At 35.8% G+C, this 16,063-nt stretch overlaps 1 protein-coding gene across 1 annotated transcript in view; it reads left to right on the forward strand.

The window, feature by feature from the left end:
* Positions 1–1,297: 1,297 nt before the first annotated feature.
* Positions 1,298–16,063, forward strand: part of LOC124358124 (disheveled-associated activator of morphogenesis 1) — a 131,912-nt gene continuing 117,146 nt past the window's right edge. The window contains 1 exon segment of the mRNA XM_046810417.1: positions 1,298–1,456. Coding sequence (XP_046666373.1) covers positions 1,415–1,456 — 42 coding nt within the window. The 5' untranslated portion in view covers positions 1,298–1,414.

Raw genomic sequence — 16,063 nt, forward strand, 5'->3', positions numbered from 1 at the left:
ACCTTTGCTACTCAGAGAGCCACACCAACTCTAACAGACAACATATCGATCTTCCCTTACACCCCAGAAATTCGACATTTGCGGTTAATGATGTGCTCGTAGACACCAGATTTAAGTGACACTTCGGTTTTTGTGTACCCAGTGTGAGTTCAACTGGAAGGTATAAACCAGCCAGAACTCTCCTGTGAAGATTAAGAATGGTTACGCTATCATTAAAATCTGTACTTAAATTTATCATTCCAAAACGTACTCGATTAAAGAAAATGTCATCAGGTTACAGAATGGCATCATGATTTTTTGAATTTGGGTTATAAGGGTTTGCACCCTAGAAATCACTGTGAATAATGTTTTAGACGCAATGCTTTATGGTAAAAATGGCGTTATGTCTTAGAAAGGTCTGTTCTAAATATAAATAAATAAATATATATATATATATAATATATATATATAAATTATATATATAAATTTGAGGTGACTTAGTCAACAAAGTGAATTTATAAAATTAAATCATATGTTTACCATTCTACATAATTCATTCTTAATTTTCATTTTCTGTGTTGATGTTTTGTTTTATTTTTATTATGTTCTTATAGCCCTATTTATATGTTTGTAATTACCTGAAGACGGCTTAAGCCGAAATATAGAAACTGTTACTGTAATACATTTGAAGATTTCTTATTGAAGATTAATATATATATATTTAGGTATTTGGTCTTCCGATCATATTTTTAGTTTGCTTATTTAAACACATATATGGACAGATACGGCCAAATACAAGTCAAACGGCTTTTATTTACGATAAATAGTATAAATGGCAATAGCCTTATTTAATTTCAATAAACAAAGTACTTGCTCCGCCGGGAGTCTAACCCGGATCTCTCACTTGCCGGGTGAATGTGCTACCATTACACCACAGGGCGCTTACTTTTTCCGATTCAATTATTTTGTATTTGGCCTTATCTGTCACATATGTGTTTAAATAAGCAAACTAACATATGATCGCATATATATATATATATATATATATATATATATATATATATATATATATATATATGCGCAACGTTCCTTTTAGGACTAAATGCAATTTCTAGACTTTTTGTCCTAAGAGAAAAAAAATCCATATATATATAATTTTTTTGAATCTTTATATTAAATCGAATTGTATTACATTCATGATAAAATAAATTATCAATGGACTGTCTCCTTAAACTGTGGCACGGACAACAGTTGTAGTTGAGTACCTGGCCACCGGAGCGCTAGTGGTGCAGTGGAGCCGCCACACCACATCGGTCTGTGTTCGATTCTCGTCACTCGCGCGCAGTTGGCCCGCAAGCTGTACAACACACCACGGTCCGGCCCGTGTGCCATGTGAAGTGACTCGTCTCGCGCACGCGCGTGTCTGTGTGTGTCAATGTGCGACGCGCTCACCACCCTCATGGGGAAGATCAACTTCGTAAGTCCAGTGACTATGTTCTCTCCGCAATTACGATACAATTATTAATCGAAATTTAATTATATTAAATACAATGACTCTGTTTTTGTTATTGTAACCAATATGGGTAGATTATAGAATTATATGCTACAATCATTATACAAGTAGAAACAACAATTTAACAAATTTTGTGAATGGCTTCTCAACTTATACTTTAAAAATGTTAGCTCTTGTGGAAACTAACCCACATTAAAAGAATTATAGGTTTCCGACATTTGCCATCGTCATATGTTACAAAAATGTATAACAACGTTTCAAGGATAGAAATCTACCCTCCTCATCAGGTGAAAAATGGTTATTCTTCATTAATAGAATATCCTTCACAAATAAAACGTCCTGATAATCCTAAACTAAATATACGATGAGATTATTGTAACATAATACCTTATAATTAGTTGAGAATGTAATTGATATGTATATACATAATCGTATTTTAAATTGCCCATATTACATTATGACCTGTTTTATTGTAAAAATCGTAAAAAGCATTATATTATAAGAATATTGGTCGCTATTTTGAGGTAATGCTGAGTTTGGCTTTAAAGTGAATATTCAAATTGTGATTTAGTGAAGTTTAAAGTGTAATCAGCAAAATTTAGAACCGGGTTGGCTTTGATCGATAGCTTAACAAAGTTCGTTAAGCCTTTATTAACGGAAACCCTTCAACGAACAACCTGCCGTACAAATCAATTGTACTTATACACTCACATACAGACATTAGCGGACTAAGTTTTGAAAGTCAGTTAATATTGACCGAGAAAATTAATATTTCTCGGCAGATACAGTAGATTTACCGCTTCCAATTTTATTGTTTTTGTAAAAGAGAAATGCTTGGAAAGTTAATATAAAAAACAAACAAATAAAGGGCGGAATGTTGGAAAAACAAAAAAGGAACGCATTATATCTCGAAAACAAGCTGACCTATATATGTGAAATTTTGCATGGAGCTTTATTTTTATACAGGCAACATCGACTTGTACATTTATTGTGCATTTCATGCCATAGCTGAGCATTATAGCATTTCATAGCATATGGCTGAGCATTAGTGAACATTTTTACATGGGTCTTATGGGTACCCATTATGTCCAGAAAAAAGTAGTGGAATAAATAAACTTAAAATAATCATGACATTTTTACACGTGATAGCAACACATGCAGCTATAGACAGAATTGTGTATACAATCTCAGCGAAGCCTGTTATGCGACATGTATTGTATACTAATGCCTTGTAAATAAATGAAAACGAGCTAAAGGCAAATAAATAATCTAGGTATGTAAATTTTTAATATTACACATCCACTGGCTCTGGGCGTAATATGGACATCTCTTCAAGGTGGTAATTGACATGTCACGATCGTACTCATAGGTGTAGACCGGTAACAAGCCAGAGCTTGGTTGTGAACAGACAAGAGTGTAAACAATAGTCGAGCTGTGAATGTGTGAACACGATTAGTGACGTGAAGTGTCTTAAATGAGTGTTTTACCTGACAGCGGTCTCTAGGTTGTAAGGTTAACCGACTTGTAAGGTTCAGGATTGTTTCTCGGTACATTGTCGTAGGATTATGTACTTGTAAGGTTCAGGATTGTTTCTCGGTATATTGACGCAGGATTATCCGACTTTTAAGGTCCAGGATTGATTCTCGGTACATTGTCGTAGGATTATGTACTTGTAAGGTTCAGGATTGTTTCTCGGTACATTGCCGTAGGATTATGTACTTGTAAGGTTCAGGATTGTTTCTCGGTACATTGTCGTAGGATTATGTACTTGTAAGGTTCAGGATTGTTTCTCGGTACATTGTCGTAGGATTATGTACTTGTAAGGTTCAGGATTGTTTCTCGGTACATTGCCGTAGGATTATGTACTTGTAAGGTTCAGGATTGTTTCTCGGTACATTGTCGTAGGATTATGTACTTGTAAGGTTCAGGATTGTTTCTCGGTACATTGCCGTAGGATTATGTACTTGTAAGGTTCAGGATTGTTTCTCGGTACATTGTCGTAGGATTATGTACTTGTAAGGTTCAGGATTGTTTCTCGGTACATTGTCGTAGGATTATGTACTTGTAAGGTTCAGGATTGTTTCTCGGTATATTGACGCAGGATTATCCGACTTTTAAGGTTCAGGATTGATTCTCGGTACATTGTCGTAGGATTATGTACTTGTAAGGTTCAGGATTGTTTCTCGGTACATTGCCGTAGGATTATCCGACTTGTAAGTTTCACGATACATTGCCGAAGGATTATCCGCCTTGTAAGGTTCAGGATTGATTCTCGGTACATTGTCGTAGGATTATCCGCCTTGTAAGGTTCAGGATTATTTCTCGGTACATTGCCATAGGATTATCCGACTTGTAGGGTTCAGGATTTTTTTCGTTACATTGCAGTAGCAATATCTGACTTTTAAGGTTCGGGATTGTTTCTCGGTACATTGCCATAGGTTTAATTGATTTGTAAGGTTTAGGATTGTTTCTCAGCACATTGACGAAATATTATCCGACTTGTAATGTTCATGATTGTTTTTAGGTACTTTGCTGTTGGATTATCCGACTTGTGAGGTTCAGTATTGTTTCTAGGTACAATGCCGTAAGATTATGAGATTTGTAAGGTACAGGATTGTTTCTTGGTACATTTTCGTAGGATTACCTGACTTGTAATATTCAGGGTTGCTTCTCGATACATTGCTGTAGGATTATTCGACTTTAATGTTTAGGATTAACTAAACAGTTCGTATGCAGTTTGTCTATTGAATGAGAAAATAGAACACAGTGTTCTAATCACATGGTACTTATAGCTATTTCAAGTTTCAGAGGATAAGCCCCTCAGATTCTGTTCATCTTCCTCCGGTTATTGGTGGTGAAAGGCTGAATTGGCCTAATCACCGATAACCTATGCTTAAATTTGGTTGTATTCCCATAACCTTAATTCACCTTGAGGTTCTTTGGTATTATCCGGTAGAGATCCTTTGGAAGGGTTTTTCTTACAGGAGACCGAAAAATATTATTAGAAAGAACATACTTTATTTGACTTACTGTGAAAATCACATATCGTTATGACGATCGGTTCATGTTTTCTGCCTCCCAAAAGGAAGTGATGTAGGGGAGAAGAAAACCACTCTGTCCCTATCTACTACTTGCTATTACGTTATATAAGTAGGTTTAGATAGGTTATCATAAGTATGTTACTAGTAAGACCAAGGTGAAACATAACCTTTATGAGCGTTCGCGTGATCTGAGCTTGAATTTAGGTCGTATCTGCAGTATGAGTTTTTCTTTTTACGCAGGAATTGCGGGCCAGGAAAGCCCCACGTGATCTAGCGTCGGAAGTGTTTGACGATCTGGGATGTGATCTGAGGTCGGGAAAGTACTGATTGGAAATGCTCCTGGCCATCAATACAGGCCTCGTTGGCGCCAACTGGCGAAAGAAGAAATACATAATTTCTTGGTGTTTTGCTTGTGATATTTTCCCTACAAATGGATTTCAACACTGAACAACGAGTCACGGTGCACTGTTTGCTGTAGAAACACATATGGTTTTATACTTGGCGTTATTTATTCTGACGTCATGTTTATAACGCTCGGAGACAGGTGTTTTGTCGCATTATAACCTACATTGTTATCAAGACACTAAACACGTGGCTTGGAGATATTTTAACAAGTTTAAACAGGCGCTTAAGTTGAGTAGTAAAAGTCTAATTAATTACTTTATCACTATGTAAGTTAGGCAACTCTGAAAACATTTCTCTGTCTTTGTAACCATTTTTTACTATATATTTTACAGGAAAAATTTTTGAAGAGAAATGAAATTGATCTAAGCTTTGATGTTTTTGACACTGGCAGTTACATGTTGCATTTATTAGGGTGAAACGTTAACCAATCTTTAGTTTTAGTCAGTGCTGAAAATCCTTGCACCTCGACCGAAGATTTGATGTTTTTCACAGTGGCAGTTACATGTTGCATTTATTATGGTGAAACGTCAACCAAACTTTAGTTTTTGTCAGTGCTGAAAATTCTTGCAACACAACAAAAGTTTAGCAATTTACATTTGGGATAAACAAACCCAAATTATCATACTTGTAATAAGGGACCTAAAATTATAATTTTTCATAAGTCTCGACCGCTTTGCGTGGCCGGTCCTCGGCTCTCGTTAGTAAAGTAATACACAAGTATTACGTCACACATTACAGAATACCTCGTTTAAATTTTACGGCATAAGCCAAGGCTCGTGCCTTCACTTAACCTCCTGTATTATATATCACCATATCGTGGCAGTTACGTAAGCCACCACTGTAACTAATGTAATGTTACTTTAAATCCGTGTGTTAATTACTATTTAAACACGGTTTAAGAGTGTTACAAGGCCGTAACAAAACAGTCGTGGCCAAAAAAAACCATTACACGCCTTTAAATAAATGGCCGTTCAGCCTTGTACAATACAAGCACATCCCTATAGTCATCAGGAGAGTCGTAGTTATCAATATTTCTTAGAAATTTATCGTCGTTATGTGTTACAAAAGGTATAACACAACGTTTCGAAGATTTGAATCTATCCTCTTTGTTAGGTGGGTGAGCTATTAATACACACTAATATAAAGAACAGAAAAACGAAAATAAGGGATGAATAGGGTTCAAACATACCCAAAAGCTGCTTAGAGTAATGTCTAGGCGCAAGTCACACAATGCAAGTCCCGAGCACAAGTCACGAGTACAAGAATCACAATCACAAGTCCAAAGCAGGTTTTAGTTATGTTTGATCCCTTTTTTCCCTTCTTTTCTTCTTTTTGTTCTTTATTTTTTGTATGTATTAATACGTCAACCACCTGACGAAGAGGTTAGATTCCAATCCTCGAAATGTGTCATTTTTTGAAACACATAACGACGGCAAATGTCCGAAATACTGTTACCCTTTCAAAGCTTCCATCGCCAATAACAAACTTTAAACAAGGAGTTACGTAGACATTTCTACTGTAATGTTTGTGGAGAAATACGAGAAACAGCCCACTAACCTTGGGGTCATCCTATACCAGACCAGTAAGGCTAGCGTTATTATTTATGCTCGAGTGCTCCGTGACGCTTTATAGGCAAATTATCATAGTATATGGAGGATTATCAGCATATTTGGTCGTCCAATGACTCAATACAGTAGTAACAGTCCCGGCAATAGCTGGCCCCAATAAGTACAACTCACTGGAAAAGGAAATACAAGTGGATTTCTCTTTCCGCGTAATGACAGGGACGCTATTGTGATCGAGGCAAGGAATGGCGAGCAAGCAATCATTTTACCATCACCCGGACTTTTTCACGATTACATATTTTCAAAACCTGAAATCCTTAGGAAGACGTTTCAAGTGTTTGGCAATGAAGCGGTCGACAAACTGTTTCATGGTTTTGTTACAATATAGTAAGTAACCTAGTGGCTCATATGTTATACCTTTGATTTTATGAGTTACTCAAGATATATCTCATTCAATTGAGGTACGGAAAAAGTGCATCTGCGAAGTGAGAGGCTCAAGTAGCTCAGATAGTGTAAACGTTTAAACGGTAATTACCAAAGTTACATGCCGAAGTCCTTGCGTCGGACTAGAGAACTAATATAATAACCCTCCGGAACTTCTCGTATGTATAAATGGTTTAACACTTGTCTAGTTAATACAATCAAAGGTTATACGTACACGTGGGTGTGTAAGGGAGGGGGAGGCAGGGTTAAATGGGGAATAGGAAATAAAAATCATTGCGGGAAATAGGAGAAGTTGTAAAATCTTTACGATTTTAATCTTTCCGTTACAGCTACTAACCCCCTTATATGCACTAATTTGTTTTCCATCTTCGGCATTACAAAGTTCGTTGCGGTAAGGTTAGTGAATAATATTTTATTGAGGTTTCATAGCCATGGGATACATTATATCCATGTTCCACTTTTGTTCGTAGGCGTGCCAGCAAACCATGCATTTTTAAACGTTCTAATAGTTGTTTGGAATAACATTTGAATCTTAAAACATAACAGTGTAAACCAGCGTCTCCTAAATGTTCAAAGCTTTGGATTCTCTATTTTCATATAAATATGATCGCTTAATTTGTGTCGTTGTGTACCAAAAATTGAAATGCAGGATAAAGTTTTCAGCCATCGGATACATTATATCCATGATCAATTTTTTTATCCACTTTTGTTCGTATGTTTGGTCCAGCAAACCATGCAATTTTTTAAACCTTCGAATAGTTTGTTTAGGAATAAAATTTGAATACTTAAAGCATAACGGTGTAAATCAACGTCTCCCTAAATGTTCCAAGAGCTTTGGATTCTCGATTTTCATATATTAATATGATCTCTTAATTTGTTGTCGTTGTGGTAACCAAAAATTGAAATGCAGGATAAAAGTTATTCAGCCATCGCATACATTATATCCATGATCAATATTTTTTATCCACTTTTGAGTTCGACGTATGTTTTGGCCAGCAAACCATGCATTTTTTAAACCTTCGAATAGTTGTTTTGGAATAAAATTTGTAATCTTTAAAGCATAACGGTGTAAAACAACGTCTACTAAAAAATGTTCAAAGCTTTGGAATTCTCTATTTTCATATAAATATGATCTCTTTAATTGTGTGGACGTAGGTACCAAAAATTGAAATGCAGGAAGAAAGTTTTCAGCCATCGCATACTATTAATATCCATGATCAATTTTTTTATTCCACTTTTGTTCGTATTGTTTGCCAGCCAAACCATGCATTTTTAAACCTTTCGAATAGTTGTTTTGAGAATAAAATTTGAATCTATAAAAGCATAACGGTGTATAAAACAACCGTGCCCTAAATGTTCAATACAGCTTTGGATTCTCTATTTTATCATATATAATATATGACTCATCTTAATTTGTGTCGTTTGTTGTACCAAAAATTGAAATGCAGGATAAACGTTTTTCAGCCATCGCATACATTATATCCATGATATCAATTTACTTTTTTTCCACTTTTGTTCGTATGTTTGGCCAGGCACAAACCATGCATTATTATAAACCTTCCGAATAGTTTTTGTTTTGGAATAAAAATTTTGAATCTTAAAGGCATAACGGTGTAAAGACAACGTCCTCCCTACATGTTCAAAGGCTTTGGATTCTCTATTTTCATATAAATATGATCTCCTTAATTTTGTGTCGTTGTGTACCAAAAATTGAAATGCATGATAAAAGTATTCTCAGCCATCGCTTACATAATAATCCATGATCAATTTTTGTTATCCACTTTTTGTTTCGTATGTTTTTGCCCAGCAAACCATTGCATTTTTAAACCTTCGAAGTAGTTGTTTGGAATAACATTTGAATCTTAAATAAAACATCACGGTGTAAAACCAACGTCTCCTTAAATGTTCAAAAGAGCTTTGGATTCTATATTTGTCATATAAATATAAGATCGCGTAATTTGTGTCGTTGTGTACCAAAAATTGAAATGCAGGATAAAGTTATCTCAGCCATCGCAGACATTATATCCATGATCAATTTTTTTTATCCTACTTTTGTTCGTATGTTTGCCAGCACACCAATGCATTTTTAAACCTTCGAATAGTTGTTTTGGAATAAAAATTTGAATCTTAAATAAAACATAACGGGTGTAAAACAACGTCTCCCTAAAATTGTTGCAACCAAAGCTCTTTGGATTCTATATTTTTCGATATAAATATGATCGCTTAATTTGATGTCTTCGTTCTGTGTACCAAAATTGAAATGGCAGGATAACGTTTTCAGCCAATTCGGAATACATTGAAATCCATGATCAATTTGATTTTATCCACCGCTTTTTGTTACGTCATGTTTGCCAGCAAATCATAGCAATTTTTTAAACCTTCGAATAGTTTTTTTGGAACTAAAATTTGAATCTTAAAATCATAACGGTGTATAAAACAACGTCCTCTCCTACATGTTCAAATTTTTTGATTCTCCTATATTATCATATAAAGATGATCGCTTAATATTGTGTCGTTGTGTACCAAAAATGTGAAATGCAAGATAAAGGTTTTCCAGCCCATCGCATACATTATATCCATGAAATCAATATTTTTATATCCACTTTTGTTTCGTATGTTTTGCCAGCAAATCATGCATTTTTAAACCTTCGAATAGTTGTTTCGGAATAAAATATGGAATCTTAAAAACATAAAACGGTGGAAAACAACGTCCTCCTAAATGTTCAAGAGCTTTGGATTCTACTAATTTCATATAAATATGATCGCTTAAATTTGATGTCGTTGTGTACCAAAATTGAAAATGCAGGATAAAGTTTTCAGCCATCGGGATACATTATAATCCATGACCAATTCGTTTATCCACTTTTGTTCGTTATGTTTGCCAGCAAATCATGCCATATTTTAAAACCTTTCGAATAGTTTTGTTTGGAATAAAAATTTGAATCTTAAAACATAAACAGGTTGTAAAACAACCCGATTCTCCTAAATGTTTCAAAAGCTTTGGATTCTATTTTTTCATATAAATATGAACGCTTTAAATTTGTGTCGCTTGTGGGTACCAAAATTTGAAATGCAGGATAAAGTTTTCAGCCATCGGTATACATTATATCCATGCAAATTGATCCAATTCTTTTAATCTCCACTTTTGTTCGTATGTTTGCCCAGCAAATTCAATGCATTTTTAAACGCTTCCGAATAGTTGTTTGGAATATAAAATTTGAAAATCTTAATGCATAACGGTGTAAAACAACGTCTACCTAAATGTTCAAAGCTTTTGGATTCCTCTTTTTTCATATAAATATGAAATCGCTATAATTTGTGTCGTTGTGTACCAAAAATCGAAATGCAGGATGAAAGTTTTCAGCCATCCGGATACAATTATATCCATGATCAATTTTTTTATCCCACTTGTTTGTTTCGTAAATGTTTGCCAGCAAATCATGCAATTTTTAAACCTTCGAATAGTTGTTTGGAATAAAATTTGAATCTTAAAACATAACGGGTGTAAAACAAACGTCTCCTAAATGGTTCAAGAGTTTTTTTGGATTCTCCTATTTTCATATAAATATGATCGCTTAATTTGTGGGTCCCGTTGTGTATCCAAAAATTTTTTGTATTTTTGAAATGCAGGATAAAGTTTTCCAGCCATCGCATACATTATAATCCATGATCAATTTTTTTTAATCCACTTTGTTCCGTATGTTTGCCAGCAAATCATGCAATTTTTTAAACCCTTCGAATAGTAGTTTGGAATAAAATTTGAATCTTGAAAACATAACGGGGTAATACAGACGTCTCCTAAATGTTCAAGAGCTTTTGATTCTCTATTTTCACATAAATATGATTTCTTAAATTTTGTGTCAGTAAGCAGTATCTGTAACTGTTTCTGAACCTTTAGCATATTATCGTTCAGGAACGATAGATCATAAAACTTGTGTTCTCAGAGAGAGTAAAAAAAGTTGTTATATCCATGTGAACAGTAACGGGTAATGGCACCTTGAAGGTCACGGCGGCTGTAGGTAACACCACCGTAACTACTAGCGACCACTTCTGTATCAGCTGCTATCTCCCAAGGCCGGCTACAGAAGCTGTCCGCAGGCGGCTCTACCACAGTCAGTTGTCGACGTTATTGTTCTGCTGCTGGTGCTGATCCTGTTTGATAAGAGATCTGCAGTTGCGGCACCCGCAGCTTCTGTTGACGTAAGCCGTCATTGTGTTCGCAACAGGCCATTCTGTGTTTTATGACACAATTGTTATCTTCCATTAAGAACACTCTGGGTTTTCATTAAAGCACTCTGGGTTCGCATTGTTCGATGGCAGATGTGCAGATGATTCATAATCACCTCGATTGTATTAGTAGAGTAAGAATTGTATCTCAGTTGCGTTTTTGGGTTTTGTTTTAAGCCTTATTTACAATTTTCAAAAAGCTTCGTTTGCAAGAAAAAGAACTATTTCCAAGTTATGGAACCAGTATAATGATATGTTGCCCCCGTGACGTAAATGTTGGTATGGTCGTATATTTATTTTGCTAACTACACTCCATATGTCAATTTTGAAGAAGTCTCAAGACTCCTATTATAAGCTTGTGTTAAATTTAAACTAAGGCATCCAACTGTTTTTGAAGAACAGAATTATACAGAATTAACGTGCAGTCTGATAGTATCAGAACCTAAAGTTCTGGTTAAGGTTTTGAACCCTAGGTTGGTTAACTTATGGCAACGTTATACATACAGTTAAACCTACACTAGGTAGTCTAAAAGCCGACTTGTCACTTACATGTAGGCGACCTCATGGATGTCCAGGAGAACCACATTACTAACCGCAAATGTCGATATGTTAGGGTAAAAGTTCGGATTGGTTGATCTAGTCTACTGCGGAAGATGACTGTTGGAGTGGGTAGGGTTTCCTTAGTGTTTAAAGCAGTTGCTATCCTAGCACGAGGCAATACCTTTCCCTATCCGCTTTGACTGGAAGGAGAGCTAGCCTCACCTTTTTCCAAGGTAACATGAATTAGGTATGGAGCACGCAGCTATTCTTCCTCGTGGGATCTCGACAGCAAACGCCCACGAACCTACTCCGTCTTGAACATCATATCGCTCTGGAAGCAAACGCAAAGGTCTTTTTAGATCTAAGTCCAGTGAGGAATTTTCTCAACTTCTTGTCTTGAATGAGAAAGCGCAAAAACATATAGCAATCCCAATTAATCGTCTTAGATAACGGACTGGTGTCAGAATTTAGGTCACTGTTGTCTGTATGACGTGCATACTTACAGAACGTGCAGACATATATATATATGTTCCCAGAACCCTTCATCAGAAACACACTGATTTAATGTGACAAACAAACAGAACACTAACCAAAAATTAAACACATAACCAAAAAATAATTTTAAATAAATAAATAACATAAACTACAAGATTACAATCCGTTGTATGTAGAATATTTGTCAATGTTTATATAGAACTAAAATGTATATAAGAAGGAAAGAGAACCTTATGTTCAACCCATCTTGTTGCCTTGATTTTCAAACTAATTGATTTCAACATTTCTTAAATTTATCAGATTAGTATTTTGGATGGAGTTTCGCTCTAAATGGTAAATTCCCTTTAGGCCGAAGCAATTTTCTAATTTATTTTGAAAATGTATGATATATATATATATATATATATATATATATATATATATATATATATATATAAATCATAAACAGTTACTACGCATATATTGAGCGGGACAGTTATGATGTACAGCTACGACATGCAGGTGAGTTCAAAGCGAGTCATACGATGGATTCCTGCTTCCTACTACCCATGTACGTATGGTGTGTATGTTTGTTGTGTGTATTAACTTGTCATTAGAGATGACACATATTTCCCTCTAGTTCACACAGTTTCGACAATTTGTACCATTTCCTCTGACAGTTTGTGTGGGCTCTGACACATCCCAGGCGAGTCCTCTCAGAAGGGACAGCGGCGGTGACATCTCCGGTGGTCTGCTGGTCGCGTGCCGTGGGCGCGGGCCTTCAGGAGTGGGCGGACTTTTAACTTCTTCTATAATGTCGGAATAACGGCACCATGCCATCGAAGTGTTTTGCAATAGGAGTCAATAATTTTGACCACTCCTTGTAATATTGAGTTCAGTATATTTTTCAAAATGTTTTGGCAGCAGTTGGCAGAATTGAACATTTTGTTGTAACTTAGTAGTAACCCATAACACCAAAACGTTTAGCCCTATATTGTGATTTTTCGAGTCGTGTATTGATTTCTGCTGTAATCCTAACGCCATCGAATGTTCGATTTGGGAGGAAATCCAATTAGCATCAGATAATATTGAGTCGCAACTGTAAGCGATATCCCTATGATAACATATTAAAACTCTTACACTAATAAATGCAATTTCCTCAATTTACCAAGCATTTCTGTTAAACACATAGTAATTTAGAGGAATATAAATTGAACTATATATATATATATATATATATATATATATATATATATATATATATCCAATTGTAAACAATTACCCTTACAATTACGCTTATGTTCGTTTGAGCTGGAATTCTTTGTAATAAAATGTCTCTTTACAAAACAAAATGTTCCAACATTTAAAATACATACTCATTACGTGAAAAAACTATTTATTAAGTTTAGGATCCACACTTTTAAGAAGACAATATATATACAAATTTAATTACAGAATAAAACCTATGATTAAAATATGAAAAATCAAAGCAGTTGTCTGACTGCTTTAATCGTTTACCCTATGTCCCTGTTATGATGACGTAACATTTAGGATTGTAGGAGGCATTTCTGATTGGAGTGGTACGAAGTGTGTATATCAGTTATTAAGAGCCCGAAAGGACCTTCTAAAGATTGCGTTGATTCTGTCTATCCGTTTGAGGGATAGAAAGGTCCTAAATATTTTAAACTTGGCGCGCAGGTTTCGCTTGCTCCCAGTAAGAACACTACTAATTTTGTTGTAAGAGTGGAAACAAATTTGCAAGTAGACTAACTCCATTAAGAAATACCATGGAGAGGTAATGATCTATCGAGTCCTACGATACTCCTTTATATAGGTTGATTCTATTTTTTATAAGAATATAACCAATGGCGCAGTGTAGCGGGTACGGCGGTTATCGCAAGATAATCGAATCAAGCAACGTCGAGCGTGGCTGATGCTGAGCGATCCTGTCCTTGCAAGCAGTCAGCCTGCTCAGCCATTGGTGGTGGTTCGGAAGTCACCTTTAAGCCGTTGGACATCAGGTTAAGTGTTAGAGAGGGCTTATAAGCCTTAAATTCGCCTGGTAACATAATATAAGATATCCTTTGACTTTGTCTTTTTGTATTGTTCAAAAGCGTTTACATATTATAGATAACGCAATTCTTAACAGTTTTACACCTGGTTTAAACAATGCGAGTCCTTCACACTCTGTGCGTAAATCCATTCCCCCTACGTAAAAGTTTTTCAGTCCATGTACATTATTTTTATCAAGGACTCGACAGGTAAAAAATCGTGTCTTTCTCTGTGTGTATATCCGTCTGTGCGATAGAAACGACCTAGACACCAACATGTTATATAAGTTCCTCTTGGTTCAAGGAAAACTTATATTGATTTATCGGGTCAAAGGGCAACAATGCTCCAAGTAACTCTGTAAACAGATGAAGTCAAGATTTAATGCCTCGTCACAAGTTCAACCGGGTCCTGGATACTTAAATCTCGCTTATTTGTCACATGAGTACTAACTCACGTGGGCAATATCACGTGTGGACATTCCATTAGCTTGATAAATATTCATTTTGACACTTACTTATCCTACACCGTTATAGACAGCGTACATTGTGAGACGCGTACGTAGGAGTGTCCCAACCCTGTTCACCTTGCGCGTTGCCAACACGTGAGAGGTTTTAGTTGAGATCGCATCGACAATTTGCCTTTTTATATCTTTTCAACCTGTGCACGTGTGTCTGCGTCAATACTACATGTTAGTCTTATGCGGCGGTCAAGTATCGTGCTTTCACGATTAGTATCAAATTTATACACGTAAATTTAGAAATTAATAGTGCAGTCTACCTATTCGTACCTTAATTAATATCTTTAAAATAATATGTTAAATGGATATATTTATTTACAATCAATCCTTAGTTTTTAAAATAATTTAAATACATGCAATACACATTGTTAAGATACAGCCTACTGCACTAATTGTAACACAAGTTGTTAAACTTAATACTTAAGTAAATGTTTTACACGTCATTAACCATTACAAAATTGCTTCCGTGTCAGTTGGAAACTAACATTCTTGGGTGTCTCTAATGTTCCCAAATATCGCCCTTGAAACATGAGGAATTTTAATCTGTATAACGTTTGTAATCATAATAACCTTAAACTCATAGGTGTAGTAAGTCGCAAACGTCTTACGTGGCGCTGTAAGAAAACGGTGCAGTTTAATTGAAATTACATAAACAACAATGCCGCGCTTGTAAACAACAATGTTAACCTCATGTATCTTTAGTGTAAAGTTTAAACGGATGTGTAAAGAGACGGATATTTCAGATTTATTAAGTCTTGATATTCATTTATATTTGGTCGACTTGAAGGTCGTTTTACTTAGTACATTTTAATTTGCCATCCTTAACTGTGTCAAATATCTAATTGGCTCATTACGGACTCTAATTGTCGCCTTATTAAAACTGACTGTCCATTGGCACCTACACCTACAGTGGACAATAAAATTACTATTGCGATATCGAATTTCACTCGATATGGTTATATCAGTGCCAATAATTGCCACTTCTGGGACAAAAGCGCATTAGCTAATGGGTACGGGCGATCATGACCCACTTGTACTCACTCCCTCGCACAGTGAAAGCACTACACTCTCCGGCGACACCCACCACCTAGGCGCTGCCAAATGACACGGATATGGTCCCGTCCACGACCGGGACTTGTAATTCGGCGACCATCTTTTCTGGCAACCTAGTTCAGTTTCTCCGCAGCCTTCCCTTGACCGCCGGAGAGATCAGGGCATGTCTCCACCTATACACCTTGTGACGTTTTCTTCGGCCAGGGGATTTTTGATAAATCCTTTAGATTACAGTGTTGTTCTCTGTGGTGAA

The sequence above is a fragment of the Homalodisca vitripennis genome, chromosome 3, assembly GCF_021130785.1.
Source record: "Homalodisca vitripennis isolate AUS2020 chromosome 3, UT_GWSS_2.1, whole genome shotgun sequence".
Taxonomy (NCBI): domain Eukaryota; kingdom Metazoa; phylum Arthropoda; class Insecta; order Hemiptera; family Cicadellidae; genus Homalodisca; species Homalodisca vitripennis.